The sequence below is a fragment of the Austrofundulus limnaeus genome, unplaced genomic scaffold (genome assembly GCF_001266775.1).
Source record: "Austrofundulus limnaeus strain Quisiro unplaced genomic scaffold, Austrofundulus_limnaeus-1.0 Scaffold37, whole genome shotgun sequence".
Classification (NCBI taxonomy): domain Eukaryota; kingdom Metazoa; phylum Chordata; class Actinopteri; order Cyprinodontiformes; family Rivulidae; genus Austrofundulus; species Austrofundulus limnaeus.
This window is the reverse complement of record NW_013952439.1, coordinates 1777533-1795336: the sequence shown is the minus strand read 5'-3', so window position 1 is coordinate 1795336 and position 17804 is coordinate 1777533. Positions and strand designations below refer to the sequence as shown.

General features: G+C 38.5%; 1 protein-coding gene across 1 annotated transcript in view; it reads left to right on the top strand.

The window, feature by feature from the left end:
* Positions 1 to 1898: 1898 nt before the first annotated feature.
* The window catches only part of LOC106516422 (moesin), a gene marked incomplete at its 5' end in the record, with an annotated part of 19137 nt that continues 3231 nt past the window's right edge, over positions 1899 to 17804 (top strand). Inside the window, 12 exon segments of the mRNA XM_014006777.1 lie at positions 1899 to 2042; positions 10672 to 10755; positions 11752 to 11847; positions 12042 to 12316; positions 12413 to 12496; positions 14304 to 14450; positions 14540 to 14636; positions 15072 to 15235; positions 15350 to 15480; positions 15570 to 15730; positions 15843 to 15935; positions 16596 to 16820. Of these exon segments, the coding sequence (XP_013862231.1) occupies positions 2031 to 2042; positions 10672 to 10755; positions 11752 to 11847; positions 12042 to 12316; positions 12413 to 12496; positions 14304 to 14450; positions 14540 to 14636; positions 15072 to 15235; positions 15350 to 15480; positions 15570 to 15730; positions 15843 to 15935; positions 16596 to 16820 (1569 nt within the window).

Genomic DNA, 17804 nt, shown 5'->3' with positions numbered 1-17804 from the left:
TTTTTTTGTGCAAACACACCTGCAAGGATTAGAAATGGCTGCAGTTTCAGCTGCACCCTTAAAAAGTCAAGATGCCTGAAGCCTTGTTATAGGAACTAAACAGTGGTTAAACATATGACACACTTTGAGYCAACTGATCCAGATACTGTTTTTACTTTAGGTGCAAGATTTGAGTTGTATTCCTCTGGATTACAATACTACATACAATACTAAAATACTACAATACATTACTCTCTGGGACATGTATTGCTTTTTGTAATGTATAAACCCTTTTAATACAAGGTTCAGAAGATCAAGTCAAATATTAAAATAATGTAAATAAAAGGTTATTCTGCTTCATCACTGACCAGATAAGCTGGTTTATGTATATTGATACTATCAAACAATAGATGACTTCTTTGTAGCTTTTTGATCATAAATTGTCTTTTCTTTTACATTATTACTGCTTCATTATTTTATTTATAATCGTTCAGGATACACACCTTAATCAAGTGATTCCCAAAGTGGGGGGCGTATGACAGAATAATAAAAAAAAATTGAATGCTTGGACTACTAGAGCAATGGGCAGGTTTTGACAAACAGTAAATGCAAAGGTGTATATGTTGAATATGGTCACAGTAAAAAAAACTAAGAGCAAAAATAGTTTGGGAACCACTTGATTTGAACTGGGACACAGATCATCTTCTTGATGCTATTATGTATCTCATKTTGCCCTAAAACAAAGATAAGAGTGTCTGAATTACTGATAAAGAAAGGGGGGGGGGAAGAACTATAGTTTTGGGCGGTGTTGATTATTTTTATACCGCGGTATTATGAGGTTATGTGGCATTTTGAGTAATTAATAATTAACTGAGAAATGGCTGCTTGTGAGTATTTACAGGAGTAGAGGCAGAGAAAAAAACTATGTCTTTTGKGGGTTTTAAGTTTTAAAATAATCTGACTCTTACTATGGTCGTATCCATGCTGCTGCATGCTTTTGGCTAGGAGAGTCTTTGTGCTGGTAAAGTTTGTAGTCATTTCCTCATCTGCAGCGAGGAGCTCGTGAGTCTGGAAAAATAAATAATAAAGTTACCTAAAGTATAAATCTGAAAGGAGTCCAGCTATTTGTTTGACTGAAGAAACCCGCAGCTGATTGGTCCCTGAGGCTGTCGGTCTGTGCTACACCGGCCCATCTTTACAGGAGCCTGCGAGTAACCTTACTCTGTGTTTTTGTTTTGTTTACAGATGGGGATGTCTCCGCTCCCTCTGCCTCCTCCGTTTGTCTTCTAAACGAGCTGAGATGATCAGAATGCTCRTCAGTAAAGTTATGGGGCCTCCTGAACAGCCCAGAATATTTATGTTTCAATTTCCAAAGCAGCCTTTGGAAATCTGGCACTTCACCTCACATGACTCATACCACATTTTTCTGTACCATCACCCTAGTTTGATAACAAAATACCTTCACACCTCCTGAAATCCTCCCACTGGTTTAAGCTTGAAAGCCTGTTTGTTCTGGGCTAAGCCCCCAAAGTTTCAAGATCTTTATACGTCCCTGAACACATCTGTTCTTCTCACAAGTAAAAGTCTGAATGGTTGTGTCTGCTCAAACTGTGGGAACTTTTTTATTTATTTATGTTTTGGTGATAAATGAGACCTGACCTGATGATGCTCCAGCGGCGGGCGGAGTCAGCTGCCGGCCTGAAGCCTCCCTCCCACCTCCCCCTCTCTCTCAGCCCGGCTGCTGTCCTGTCATCGCTCTCTGGGTGTGGTTATTTCTCTTTTTTAGCGGCGGCAGCAGCAGGGGTACCGTTAGCAGGAAACCAYTCCGTTTTTACTTCAAGGCGAAACAAAGAGCGACTCTCCCAGGAGCGCAGGCCTGAGAATAGCTCTTCAAAGCGACATTTATTATTATTATTTTTAATTAGCGTCTACACAGTCCTGGAACCGGGAGGGCGTTTGTTCTGATGGGATAAAGTTTTCTGCCGAACTAGTCGTTTCTAACTTTTTATATATAAATATAAACCCGAGCCGGACCTGAAAAAAGGGGAAAGATGCCGAAAACGGTAAGACTRAATATAGATGTGGTTTTAGCTCAGCCTTTGTTTCAGCTTCTGTGTAAATGACTCSTAATACTCTTTGACTCAGCACTGCGGCTAAATAGTAAAGTAAAGCTAACAATGTCTGAATTAAATCCTTTCAACTCACCCGACTGGTACTTTCCGCTAAGTGCGYGTGTGCGCGCGCGTACGCGCTCCCGCTGTTTGGGTTGACTAAAATTAGCGCCTCTTATCAAATCCTTTATCCAGCATTTAGWTTAGTGCACTTAAATGTTTCGTTATAGATTTAAACCCGCAGCGTAAAGCCCTGAAATCACACACTGTTTTAAGGGAGGAGGGGTTCAGCGGAAGTGTGGCCTTGCAGTAGCCACTAAGCTAGCCCTCCTTTTTACAACAAGGCCTCCCTTTTTTTTTTTAAACATCCAGCTCTCTAACAAGAAGGGATTTGAACTGTCAACTCAGGCCAGCTGTGCTGCTTAAACCTATGGGAAACTCAGAGCTTAGTTTACCCATAGTGTAGTGCTTAGAGCTGTGGATGAAAGGCAAAAAAMCCCCAAACTTTACTGAAACTCAGCTGGTCATGTTCTGCACAAAGAGAAAAGCAAAAACAGGGGGGGCAACACAAAGACAAGTCTGTTGTGCAAACAGAAGTCAAGGAAAAAGAGGGAAAAGCCCATGATTTCTGCTTATGTCATCATCACTGGATGGCAGGGGTAAAAGTGGTTTTAAACCCAGCTTTTTAAATTTCCATTGATAAAGACTTTCCCCTAAATCGTGCATTTGTAAATTACATATTGAATGCAAGGGAGAAAAGGAAAATGCTCCTTTTTCTGCAGGTTTTATTCCCAAATAACCACAAACACAGACCTGAAAGAAAAGTTCAMATCTTTAGAAATGGGCTGTGAGCAGTAAATATCTTACCTGTTGTAGATAGCCCCTGGGATAATCTTATTTTATATAAATAAAGTTTAGTTTTGACCAGATTGACACATAGCTAGTTAACCAAAGGGGACTGCTGGAATTTTAGAAACGCATCTGTTTTGTGAAGCTCTATTTTGTCATTCTAGCAAAAACAATAAAACATTTATTTGTAGTGGAAGCTTTAAAATTTGACTAGATTACAATTCAAAGGAGCTGTGCTGCGATTATAAAAGGATTGTTGATGCTTTTTTTTTTTTTGCTCTTTAATCTTAAAGGACTACAGAAATAACCGATCCAAGCCTAAATAAATACACACTAATGTGCCAAATCATTAAATCATAGACTGCTCACCAACAGTTAGCATAAATGCTAGCCTAACATTGAAAACGCCATAGAGAAGCTACCACAGTTAGCATTGTGTTTATGACTGGAAATTTGTACACAGTCCAATCATTTCAGTCATTGCTAAAGACACACTTTATACCTTTAGCTATTTATTACATATATTCTTTAGGGTTCAGTAAAGACAAGATGTGAAACAGTTACAGGAAGCTACAATAACTACTGGGACAAATGGCAACGCACAGCACCTGCTCTGCTTACTCAGGCTTACAGTAACAAAATATGTTTTTTTGACATTTAAAAATCGACAACAGAGTTTTTAAACTGTAATGTGATGTATCTAAAAATAAATTTAACCCCCCACCACTACCTATAGTTTTCAAATTTAGTTTTGAAGCATAAAATGAAAATGTTGCTGATGTAAAGATTTATAAAATTGCGTTCACACAAACAATATAACATTTAAGAAGGCTGTGCCAAATAAAAGCACGATTAGCTCTGCTTTCTATTTTTTAGGGAATAAAATRTTAAGTTTAATTGAACTGTTATGGTTTTGTGTTAATTTAATCAGCCAGTTTAATTGTAGGTCAGTGTTTTTTTTTTTTTAGTTTCAGATAACAAAGGCTACATTTATTTCCAGTTTTCGTGCAAACCGTGTGGAACTTAAACAGAATTTTAGTTGAATCGCCTCCTTGTTCCGTACCTGCTCCCTTCCTGTAGTATTGTTTCTGCCTGTGCTTCCTCCACATTTGTTTCTGCCAGTCACCCAGAATAAAATGTTAGGCATTGTTACCTCTGATGTTACACACCTATTTTTGTCAGTCAGCTATGAAAGGAATTTACTCTCGTTTAATGTTTAAACTTTTTGAAATACTCCTTACACTAATATTTATTAAGCTAAGTTTCTTTACAAGTATTTGCTGTTGCCAGGCATTTTCCCTTTTTTTTTTTTGTTCCTACAGCTGTGTGTTGACTTTAGCGCGCCAGGTTTGCATCGGTTTCTGCAGAAACAGAAACACTTCAGATAGCTCAGTTTGACAGGCGCAGAGGAGGTGCAGCTGTGCTTTTGCTGCAAAGAGGGAACTGGAACAGTGGACAGAATAGATGTTAAAGAGGAAGCAGCAGGATTTTCCTATGGTTTAAAATAGAAAAAATAGAATTGTGGTTTTGTAATAATAACCATTGTGTGATTTTTGGCCAGCTCAAATGCTGGTATTCGTCTGGGCAGAAGAAATGRATTCACCTGACAAAGATGTTTCTGTAGATTTGAAACCTGATGCTCGGTGGTCTGTTTCCTTTTTCTTAAACTCGTGGCACCGTGTTCATTCAGCTGACAAAGTGATTAAAAAAGGGAAGTGAAGTTTTCAGCTAACTGCCCAGAGTTTACTTTACAGTGAAAGTGAAGTTTCTCCACTATAGCTGACTTAAAAAACACAAAGTTATAAAAAGGTTTTCTTCAGTTTCTATTATTATTATTTTAATCCACTGTCTATAACTAATGACAAACTCGGTCCTTACTGGGCTGCTTTTGGCCATGCTTCATTTTCCCAAGGAAGTCATGTTGTGACTCAAGGTTTCTGCGCTTACATCAGTTCCTTTCTGGTAATTTCCTCACCCGCAGCCTTATAAGGACTTTCACATCACAGTCTGGCTGTTCTCCTCCCTGCTTCCCCCAGCGAGCTCCTCAGATGCCATGCTCCTCTTAAGCAGCACAGAACTTACTGTATTCTTGTGTTCGTCAGCCTTTATCTAAAACAAAATGTAGTCACATCGATTGCTGTATTTAAATTATTCACTTCTTGCTTTTACTATTCACCCACTTATACATAAATTCTTATCAAAATACATGTATTTTAAGAAGACTTTCTCCACTTTAAACAATAACATGCATCACCTGCAGCCTATGAAGACAGATTTTTAAACTAAGAATTTTTAAATGTTGAGAAATGACTCATTTGTACCCATTTTGGTCAAATGATTTTTAATCACATGTGATAATCATGAGATGTGATTCTCATTATGTGTCGTGGATGACCCTCACCTACTACCACGCCACATTGTAGCACARTATCTGTAAAATGGAATGGGTAATACCCATTTTTGTTTTTGCTAATTTGATTAGCTGTCACGGTTGTCTTAAACTGACTTCGAAAATTAATCGCATGTAGATCCAATGATGACTTCCTAAAGGTTTCTTCAAAATCTGCCCAAAGGCTTGAGATTATTTGCTATCAGACCAAAAGAATTGGATACAGATCTTTACAGATATCAGTCAAATTGACYGAGTTTTAGTCATCTTTGTGTTTTGTAATTGGAGTTGTGTTTTATTAACGAGATTCATGATTCGTGAGGTATTTCGCTAACAAATGGACACAGTTGAAGCCAGTAGGTAGTGGCAGCATTTTAAGAAAGGATCTTACACCATCTGTTATCCCTCAGAATAAATGATGGGGATCAGTGTCAGCTTCTTCAGCATCAAACTGTACTCTAATATTTGTAAAACTGACTGACTTGTAGCTATTTATTAGGGGTGCAAAGATACAGAAAACTCACAATTTGGTTCGGTTCAATACTTAAGTCTCACGGGTCGATATTTTTCTATACAAAATAATTTAAATTTCTATGCCCTTTTTAACTTGTAATTTATTTAAAGTAATTATGATCATTTGTTTAACCTAAAAAGTACAGTTTTTAAATTTAATATTGCTGAAACAGCAAGTTTCTCAGTGAATCTGCGCTCGGCAATGCAGCCTAGGTGGAGTAGTCGAACACAGATCCACTGATCCTTCAACACAGAGCATCTTCAGAAGACAAGTTGATAAAATAGATTTTAAAAATCTGTATTGTTTGATACAAGTGTGTGTTGAATCTAAAGCACTGTATTGAACGGTTCGGTAYGGGTACATGTGTTGTTGCGCCCCTAATATTTCAGATTTTTTTTTGTTTATTTTTTTAAGGTCAGTCCATGTTGGCAGCCATCTTGAATTGGCCTTAATCAGATGCAAACGGACATCCAATGCTTTACTTTGTGCATGTTTCATTAAAATTCCTGAAGTGACTTGAGATATTTTGCTAACAAACACATGGTGTTCGATAACAATTTTATTTTCAAACTAAAAGTTTTGTATGATTTACATCTCACTCATCCACAGCTGCAGCTTGTTTTCTCATTTACCGCCTTCTCGTTGAGGCTACGTATCAATCTCAGGGCTGATGCAGCAGCTAGTCTGCTTGTTTTAAATCCAGCTGGTTATCAGAACTCACCAGTTGAGCGTGCAGGTTGGAGGACAGGAGTGGTGTTTGTCGTAGGAAGGGTCAGACCTTTTCAGCAGTGTGTCTATGGAGACGCGGTGCATGAAAAGACCTGGAGGTATGCGGGCAGGAGATTAAAATGGGTCTGTGGAGCACATAGCACAGCAGATTAGGGCCTGAGTGGAGCTGAAGGTGGTGGGAAAAAAAACTTACAACCCAAAACTTGTGGCGCTTTTTCTGTGAACTGCTCGCTTTTTTTAGTTTCTGCTTTAAAACTTTGAGAACATCACAGTCCAAGAAGTAAGTACTTCTGTTTATGTTTGATTATTTTTGCCAGCTTATGTTGATTTATTTAAAAAGTAGTCCAGAGCAGGTGTCATTTTCTTAATCTAGCAATCTTATTATTACACTGTTCTACTGTGGTAGAGTCTAAATACTGGAGAATATGAGACTTATTGGTACGTTTTGTTTCTTTCCATAATAAAAGTGTGTTGTTGAATGACAAAGGCAAGAAAATTTAAACTCTAAAGGACTGAATCCATCAGGATATTACAGTGCGAGATGAAGTTAATATACATTTACATACATTATATGCAGAGTTCAGTTTGTTTTCTAACCTTTATAGTTTGACCTGCTAAAATCTGGGTCATCTTGGTTCAACGTGGATTAACAGAAACCATAAAAACCACACAGCAGRTTTTTGGGAACTTAACTATGTTCAGTTTACACACAGTTATATTAGGTACATAATATAATTCTGTGTTTTTGCCTAGCTATTTCTTGTTTCAGCAAGTCTTTGGAGGAAGATTATTTAAAATTAGTTGAAGCTTAATTTGTTGTAAACAGGCTGTAACTGACAGGTGTATAATTAAAAATTGCACAAGTTAATTTCTTTTCTACGAACAACTAAAACTTACACATCACCTGTCACTGAAAGGCAAGGTGTGCAATAATATTTTTGCCCTATTTTTGTCTGTTAGCAAAATATCTCRTAAAAGTTTTGAGGTAAAAATCGTTTTTCCATACATGCATGGAGACAGAAATCTTCTTTTGAATTTAAACATGTTTTTAAGTGACCCAGCTCTTAAAAGAGTCAATTTTTTTTGTGTGTGAGCTTGTGAAGTCCTCTGCTTTTGACAAGAACCTCGTTCCCTCGTCACCCGCCCACTTCCTGTCACTCARTTTGACCTCAGTCATGAGGTTTGTACAGACACTGCAGGCAACTCAACGTAAAGCAGATACTGAGGCCTGAAATAAGTGCTGTCCACCTCCAACCTAATAAACTCAACTGGTTTTTGCTGCAGTCGGTCTTTTCTGTTGATATGTTGTAAATCTAAAACACTAGTTTGGGAAAAGAAGTGCTTATTTTGGCTTTAGAGCATATAAACATGCTTGTTCACTTGTCTTTTTATGTGATTTACCCTTATGTTATATGATATATCGGTTAGGTTATTTCAGCAGAACAAAACAATTTATTGCCGGACTTGATAAAATGACAAACATCTCAGTCAAGTTAACAAGATTATCTGTTGTTGACGAATCCTGCAGATTAAATAGATTTTTTTCTGACATTCACAGATGAATCAGATGCATATTTATCAGTGGTTATACAGTATGTTTAGTGATTAGTACAACCACATGTATGGTACACAGTGTTGAGGACACGCCACTCTGTCATCCTGAGAGTTTTATCTTTGTCGTCTTGGCTTGAGTGAAAAGAACCGTGGTTCTGAATCGCACACATGTAATGACAGAACAAGTGCCAATCTCTTAGATATTTTCTTTACAACCTATTTATCTTTGTAAAACATACAGTTTAATCAGAGAGAACTATTGGATAAAAAGCTTTTCTCTGTTGTTTTACTTTCTGTTTCTGTGCGTTTTCCTCCGTTCACCTCGACATGAACTCGCTGAGTTTTCACTTGGATTTTATTTATTTATAATTTTTTTAGTGGAGTTTATGTATTTCTGTATTTTGTGGCAAACTATTTCTCTGTAAACCAGAATTTTTAATAGATTTCCTGTGGATTTTCAGCCATGTTTTATTTATGAAGATGATAATCACATTTATACCATATACTGTAATGTACAATTTTGAGACAGTTAGAACATTTTTATTAATGGTCTGATAAAATTGGCAGAAATTACATGTTTTTTTTTTCTGTTTGGTAACATCAGTGGATATATTTCAATTTATTTGAAGTATCCCCATCTGATACCAACCAGAGTGTGACAAATATATGATTTTTTTCCATTTGTGCAAATAATAATAATAATAATTGTTATTATTAGTATTGACATTATAATAATACCAGAACATTTTTCTAATACCAGAACATTTTTCTGAGTACAGTTTCAGACCGATACAGGTATTTGTATCAGTAATTCCTAATTGTTTACTTTTATTATCCATAATCTGCTGAAAAAAAGTTTTTTGTATTGCTGTTATTTCCATAAATATTACAGGAATGACAAAATGTTTGCTCATTGTTTTAAAAAATATTCAGAAATTTCTATTTACTGTACTTTTTTAAGCTGACCTTAAGGTAGACCTAAGATAAAACAACCAACTAACCAAAAATTGAATAAATTAGATTAAAATTAAAATGTCAAATTCTAGAATCAGACTTTACATTTTAGGGAAAATATTTATTTGCATTTTAATCTTCTATACTAAATCATTTTCTCCTTTATGTTTTGACCATATTTTAGTTACTGTATATTTGAAGGCAAACCAATATTTATCAAATAGTCACAAAAGAACAAATGGAAATGTTCTAATGAGCACCTGTTGAACCATGTTTATGTTGAGCTCTTATAAAACGTTGATACAAAGTCATGGAAACTTGTCATGTACGCCTGAGAGCGGTGTTTTTTTGCTGTGTACTAAAAATAGCTCCTGAAGGGCTTTTGAGTTCTGGCTGTGAGAGACACACCCAAACCAGGCAGAAAATCGAGAAGCACAGTTCCCTTTTCATGCAAGATGAACTATTCTGACTCCGGAAATGAAACCGCTTAATCACAGGCGGGGTGGTGGTGAGCTGTATTCTTTCTGTGCACACATACAAAAAGATTTAAAAAAAAGTTCCTCCCAGTTCAAAGGTTGCGCCTAAATTCAAAAATACATTTAGCTCTGCCGGACTCCTGTCTGCTGGGGGCGACAGGAAGTGACAGAGAGGAGATCCTGGGCTTTAAATGAGGTTCTGCTGACAAGGATGGGAAAGAACGCGGCTCTCTCAGCCCCTCTACTGGGAGATAATGCAAAGCATTGTTAGTGAAGGCAGGCGTGGGCCTCTGCCTGCAGTTATTTCCCGACAGGCATGAGTGCCGCTGTTTGCATCACCTCTTAACGGAGCGAAAGTGGGAGATTCCTGCCCAGTCATCTTCCCGACCACAAGATCCCGTTTAACTCTGGGTAACCTCTTTGACTGAGAATGAAAGGTTAAATAAAAAGGCTTTCAACTTCTGATAAATAGGTTTGCACAATAGGGTTGGTGACAAAGGCCTCTTTGGTTAAATGAGCAGCTGTAACGAACTGGCGAGGCTGCCTGAAGAGAAAAATCAACCCGAATTTTTTCAGTTTCGTTCACAAATCCACCACAGAGCAAAGTTGAGCAGCGTGCAGGTTTTTCTTGATTCATGACAGGATGTAGACGGCTCTCATGAGAGAGCGCCGTTTAGCCGTCTCGCCTCGCAAGGCCCAGCCTCCAGAGGATGTGGCTACTTCCTGTAGATAAAGTTCTGTACTCGGGCCGAGGCAGATTGGCACCGTTTTTAAAAAAGCACGGTGTGGAGCCATGGGGAAGTGTCTTTAGGGCATTTCTGATTCCCTTTTTGTCAAAATTTAACCCATGAAAACAATGTGACAATAGGAGCGTTGTTCACTGATTGAATATGCAGTCTTGCACTCATCATTTTTATTTCACCCTACATGTATTGTTGACTAAAGCTTTAAATAGACTGTTAATAGTGACAACTTAAGCAAAAATCTGTCATTTCTAATCAAAGCACTTGTTCAGTGTACATACTTTCCAGCTTAAAAAGCACAGATTGTATCCGGAGCACTATCTGCCTGTCTGTGTTAATGTTGGATTTTTTTCCYGTTCTCTCTGTTCCTCAGATTAGCGTCAGAGTCACCACAATGGATGCTGAGCTGGAGTTCGCCATTCAGCCCAACACGACAGGAAAGCAGCTCTTCGACCAGGTAGGAGAGACGTCCCTCCTGAACAAGTTTGTTTGAGGAAGGGCCGGGCCTTTCCTGTAGCAAGGGGGGGCGTGTCACATGCAGTTCAATATTGATCAATGATTGGTGGGTTTTGTACAAATTAAACTCAACTTTATAAGAATCAAGGTTGTAGCTTCTTAAAATTCACACCACAAAACATAAACGACCATTTGTTGAATTTATGCCACCAGTTTTATTTACAGCTACTTCAGTAAAAAACAAAAGCTGGAGCAGTAAAATGTGCTGATGATATACCTTCAATATTTTTCCCTTCGCTTATGTTTCTCTAAAACTGAGCAATAGTAACCAGCAGTGTCTGTTCGTGGATCTCTGTGGTCTAAATGTGACATACCAGATCAGAAGGTCTGAAATGTTTTCAGGAGAAAGGTTAAACCACAGCTAGAAGCTGCCCTCTGTCTCTTCTTTATACCCTCTTTATTCTGGGGGGGAGTGTTTGACAGACGGGGTCCACCCAAACAGGCCAGCAGTCTGTCACAGGGCCCACGTACAGACCGAGAACTGGCATTTTCTGTAAAATGTCTGTGAAAGTTGAATGACAAGAAAAAGCTAACTGAAAGCCAAAAGTAACAAAATGCTAGTTAAAAGCAGCAAAATGCTAAACGAAGCGATACACAAGCTAAAAGAGATTAAAAGTAGCAATAGCTAAAGTCTAAAGTAGAAAAGTGTTAGCTAAAAGACTTAAAGTTAAAAGTACGCAGAAACACAAAGCATACAGAGAAACAGGAACATTCACCAACAAGCTGTAGAAAATCATAAACTTTTAGGTGTGGGAGGAAACTGGATCGTTTGGAGAAAATACAAACGGGCACAGAAAAAAAATCTAAAGCCAGAATCAGGGAATCACCGGCCAAGATTCCAACAGAAAACCTCCTCACCACAGAACCATTACGTCACCCTGAGGTATTTCAGTAACTCTTACTTAAAGTTCTTTAAACAACTTCTTTGTCTTTTCAGGTTGTAAAAACCATCGGACTGCGCGAGGTCTGGTATTTTGGGCTCCAGTACCAGGACACGAAGGGKTTCTCTACATGGCTGAAGCTCAATAAGAAGGTGGGCTCTTCATCATATTTGTTCTCCGCCCATCGTTAGCTCTTTGTCAGGATAAAACCGTTTAACAATAATAATAAAAAGAATCAAAAMGATAGATTTTTCTACCTGGATTACTGAGATGCATCAGGACAATAAAAAGAATGTGTTTCAGATTTGGAGCTCCGCCCCTCACTTGTGCCACATTTTTCTGTTAGGTGACAGCCCAGGATGTGAGGAAGGAAAGCCCTCTGCTCTTTAAATTCCGTGCCAAGTTCTTCCCCGAGGACGTTTCCGAGGAGYTGATCCAGGAAGCCACGCAGCGGCTGTTCTTCCTGCAGGTGAAGGAGGCGATCCTGAACGACGACATCTACTGCCCTCCGGAGACCGCCGTGCTGCTGGCCTCCTACGCCGTGCAGGCCAAGTTCGGCGACTACAACAAGGAGGTGCACACGCCGGGCTATCTGAGCGGAGAAAACCTGCTCCCTCAGAGGTAACGCCAGCTTTTTTWAAAATGTATTTATTTTTTTTACTTTTTACTTTTCCTTCGACGTTAACCTGAGTGTGCTCTGTCCTCTCATGTTTCCAGAGTTCTGGATCAGCACAAGCTCAACAAGGAGCAGTGGGAGGAGAGGATTCAAGTGTGGCACGAAGAACACAAAGGCATGATGAGGTGAGTTCACCTGTTGTCACCTGTTTGGTCTGTCTGTTAGCAAAATAACAGATGAAACACTTGACATATTTTATTGACACTTTCAGAAAATAATCGTCTAATATTCATCTACAGCTGATTAACCTTTGGAAGCGACACATGGCTGCCACAGCTAAGCAAGCTTAGCAAACACAAAATTTACTTTAATGAAGTTAGTTTTACTGAAACTGAGCTAAGATTTAGTATGGTAGTAGCTGAGAGTCAAACCCAAATAATATTCCAAGCACTAACAGATGCCACTATAGCTGTTCCCAAAAAAATTGCCTTTAGCTGCCATACTTACATTGTATGTTAGCAAAATATCTTATGAACTACTGAAGGGATTTTAATTAAACTTTCTGAAAGTAATCACTGGCTATAWATCTATAACTGATTACCTTTTAGAATTCACACAATTCAAGATGGCCACCATAGATAATTAAAAAACAAACAAAAATCCACAATTCAGTTTTACAAATAGTGAGCTAAAATATTTACCTGATTCATYCACAAGACGCACTTTAAGCCACTTCATATTCCACATGATTGCTTAAATCTGTSAGTAACAGTTKGAGTCAACTTTGTGTCTGTTAGCAAAATATCTCATGAAATACTAGATGGATTTTAATAAAACTGCAAAACAAATCAGGAGTTGAGCATCTACAGTCTGATACATTGTGGTTGTCACAGCAAAAAACTAAATTGGCTCTACATAAGGCATTTGAACAAATATTGAGATAAAATTTGGTATGGTAGTAGCCAGTGTTGTATAAAGTACCTGAAAGTGATACTTGAGTAAAAGTTCAAGTATCATATCATAAAATTACTTTGGTAAAAGTTAAAGTCTCCTCTAAGTATATTACTTGAGTAAAAGTCTTAAAGTATCTGATTTATTTTGTACTTAAGTATCAAAAGTAAATTTCTGACATAAAATATACTTAATAAAAGTAAAAGTACTGAGTAAAAATGAACAGTTAGATTTTCCAAAATACATTTATTGGGATGCAATAAAGGCAAAGGGATGCAGCTTTGATGGCTTGTGTACAAACAAAATACAGTATCAGAATTATATGTATTTATACTTTTCATCCAGCCATAATTAAATCCACTCTATCCAGGAGCCACAATTTTTCAGGATAGTATCTTTTTAAACAACAACACAATGAAATGAAATAAGAGAAATGACTTTCAACTTGTTACATTTTAAAAAAATGTAAGGAGTGAAAAGTACAGATAACTGTATAAAATATAAGGAGTAGAAGTAAAAAGTAGGCTGAAAATAATTACGCAAGTAAAGTACAGATAACCAAAATTTCTACTTAAGTACAGTAACAAAGTATTTGTACTTAGTTACATTAAAACTCTGGTAGTAGCTGAAGCACTAACATAATGTCATTTACAAGCTTTGACCAAAACGGCYACATGCCTGTTAAATGATTTTAGTTGACCCTCATGAAAGGCGTCGGGTGATTCTTCACTTATTAGTATTTTTCTGCCGTTGCACAAAAATCTCATATATATACTAAATGTTATTTCTTACCCTTTTTAGTTAAAACACTCACTGAAGTGTGATTCTTATCACGAGTTAAATATACTCTTCTTCTTTATAAATGAGTTTTCCTTTTAGCTCTGTGGCTTTTTTTGTTGTTTATGTGAGTTCAGAGTTTCGATGACTTCTCTGTGGTGCTGGTGGTCAGACAGAGGCAGAAACTAAGCCCTCAGACTCGTCAGTCCTCCGCTCCCTCCTCAGCGATTTTCTGAAACGCGACTCCTCTGGTTCGTCCCACAGGGAGGAGTCCATGATGGAGTATCTGAAGATCGCGCAGGACCTGGAGATGTACGGCGTCAACTACTTCAACATCAAGAACAAGAAAGGAACAGAGCTGTTCCTCGGCGTCGACGCTCTCGGCCTCAACATTTACGAGCAGAACGACAAGTGAGTGATCCGACACGTGTCATTTGTTTTGAATCATGGCTGCAGTGTTACATTCAGAGGTGATCACGACTTTATGTTGTTTCCCACAGAATGACTCCCAAAATCGGATTTCCCTGGAGTGAAATAAGGAACATTTCCTTCAACGACAAGAAGTTTGTCATCAAACCGATCGACAAGAAAGCACCTGTATGTAAAAGTCACCATTTAAGATTTTTTTCTTTGTATGCTTATTGCCAAACGTATTTGTGTGCGTTCATTCATCTGTTAGCAAAATATCTTATGAACCACTGGATGAATTAAAATTTAATTCTCAGGATGTTGTCATTGGATGTACATCTACAACTGATTAACTTTTGGAGTCAGGTCCTTCCAAGATGGCCACCACATTTAATTAATTAATTAATTAATTAATTAATTTAATTAGCCAACACAAAAATAGTTACAACTCAGTCATTTTTTACAGATATTGAGCTAAAACTGGATGTGGTAGTAACTGAGACTCATCCTGAACACACAGTCTGAGAGAGAGCACGTCTTTAATGTCATTTAAGAGATTAGACCAACGTTAAGTTGTCCTTTCTCGTCATAAAACTTGAAAATCTCCCAATGCTGAACCTGTAGGACTTTGTGTTCTACGCCCCGAGACTGCGCATCAACAAGCGCATCCTGGCTCTGTGCATGGGCAACCACGAGCTGTACATGCGCCGCCGCAAGCCCGACACCATCGAGGTGCAGCAGATGAAGGCTCAGGCTCGGGAGGAGAAGAACCACAAAAAGATGGARAGGTGACTGCGTGCAGGTTTTGAACTTTTGGATCGGGTGACGCAGCGTGGCGCTGTCAGATACTGCAGACGAGCTTGTTGTGATTAATCCAAGTCGTCTTTTCTTGTTTCCATCAGAGCTCTGCTGGAGAACGAGAAGAGGAAACGAGAACTCGCGGAAAAAGAGAAGGAGAAGATCGAGAAGGAGAAGGAGGATCTGATGGAGCGGTTAAAGCAGATCGAGGAGCAGACGAAAAAAGCCCAGCAAGGTGGGTGAACTCCTCTGAATGGCAGCGAGGCTCGTTGTCGGGCTGCGGTCAGTCCGAGCGCGTGACGGTGCACCGTGTGCGTTTTGCAGAGCTGGAGGAGCAGACCCACAGGGCGCTGGAGCTGGAGCTGGAGAGGAAGCGAGCTCATGAGGAGGCTGAGCGTCTGGAGTCTGAGCTGAAGAGCGCCGAGGACGCGAAGATGGCTCTGCTGCAGCAGTCAGAGAACCAGATGAAGAACCAGGAACACCTGGTGAGCTTTCCATGCTTACTAATCATAAACACACGATACAGTTTAGTTTGTAACGTTTTCTACATTTATTTTAATATCAAGTCCACTAAATGTATATATTTAACCATTTCAGGCCACTGAGTTGGCTGACCTGACTTCAAAGATTTCCCTGCTGGAGGATGCTAAGAAGAAGAAGGAGGAAGAGGCTACAGAGTGGCAACAAAAGGTCTGCTCTGTTATTATTCTTTCTGTTTACTGAGGACTGCTCATTAGAAGGGAGGTATCAGCAGCACAGTCTGTAAAACATCTCACAGAGAGGAGGGAAACACAACCAGCACCAACTGCTGGGCACGTCTAACCTCGACTGTTTCCTCCTGGACTTCCTTTCTTAGCTCTTCTGATGAAAATAAAAACTTAAACAGAATTTCTCCCTTTCAGCATTTTTAGTGTTGCTGAAAATACATTTCTATTTTTTTATAAATAGTTGCAGAAGACAATTAAAGACATTTATTATTTTTACATCCTTTATTCTATTATTTTTGTGTCTATTGTGCATGTTGGGTAATTATTTGTAGTTGCAAAAATAAAAATAGTTTCCTGAACTCTGCTGCCACCTAGTGGTGAGGAATGAGCATCCACATTATTCTATGGACACTCAAATTCTTGTGCTGCTACCATAACTTTAAAAATATCAGGTAGAAAAATAGTAAATATTATGAATTAATTGTTTAGTTTGTTGTATTAGAATTTGAAGGATTTATTTTATAATGTGATGGTAAATAAGTATTTGTTGGGCTAAAAAAACTACTAAAAGCTAACGTTAAAAGATCAGTCCTGTCTGTTTAACACACATACACTAACTCTTTGTCCTTCTTGGTTTCCTCAGGCGACCATGGTGCAGGAGGACCTGGAGAAAACCAAAGAAGAGCTTAAGAACAAAGTGATGACGGTCCAGGAGCCCGTCAACACGGAGAACGAGCACGACGAGAACGACGAGAGCAGCGCTGAGGCCAGCGCCGAGTTCACGGCGGCCGCCACCTACAAGGACCGCAGCGAGGAGGAGCGCATGACCGAGGCCGAGAAGAACGAGCGCCTGCAGAAACATCTACTGGTAAGACTGCACTTTTATTATCTAAAGGAAAATGAACAATCTAGACATAAAGACGCTTTTTAAAATCAGCCCTATATCAACTAAAGTGTGAAAGTGAAGAAGCGTAGAGTGACAGGAAGTGATATTCAGTCTGAGTGCAGTGCAGGAAACGTCAATCAAATCAACTAATAGGCTGAATATGAGTGAAAGTAATAACCTCATATTTAGATTTGMGTCTGATAAGGAAAGTTTGAGCAGAAATGGAAAAGAATAAATGATTAGAAACACAACGTGATCTGAGTACAACCCAGTTTTTTAAGGTTACATTTATAGTTTTATAACTAGGAGAAGTATTTGTGTTTTATGCCATTTGCTTGTTTTCAGAAAACTGCTGTTGTGCATTAAAAAAAGCAAATAACAAAAATGTACTTATTTGGGTGAAGAATTTACCCTGAATTTGACAGGACAAGTTTGAAAGCTAACTTTTAAAGTTGTCAAATGAAGTCACAAACACTTCAGTAGGCAGTTTGTGACACCTTCCATCCAAGTAAAGACAAAATAAAACGATGCGAGTAAAACGCACACGTTGCCCTCTTTCTTGAAGTTTGAGGCAAGAATAGTCCTGGCCTGTGGAGGGGGCTCTTCTCTAGTTTCTGTTTATGTGGATGTTCCAGTTTTGATCTGCTGCAAGTCCAGTAGATTCCAGTGCTCCCCTCCTTTCAGCAGATCACAAAGGCCCAGAGTCCATTTCTACTTCCTTTTAAACTGTACCTTTGGTCACTGCGTAGCCACACATTTTGGGTGCAAATCCTGAAATAATCAGTTTGTACCCACCTTTGCAACCTTTTTTTATTATAGAAGATTTGCTGTAGTTGATTACGCTTTGGAAACAATGATATGGACCACTTCATGTACAAGTCTTAACCACTAAGTTGAAACAGAAATAATACATTTATTCAAAAATTAGATCCAATCTGACATCTTCTGTTTCAAATATCTATCTTC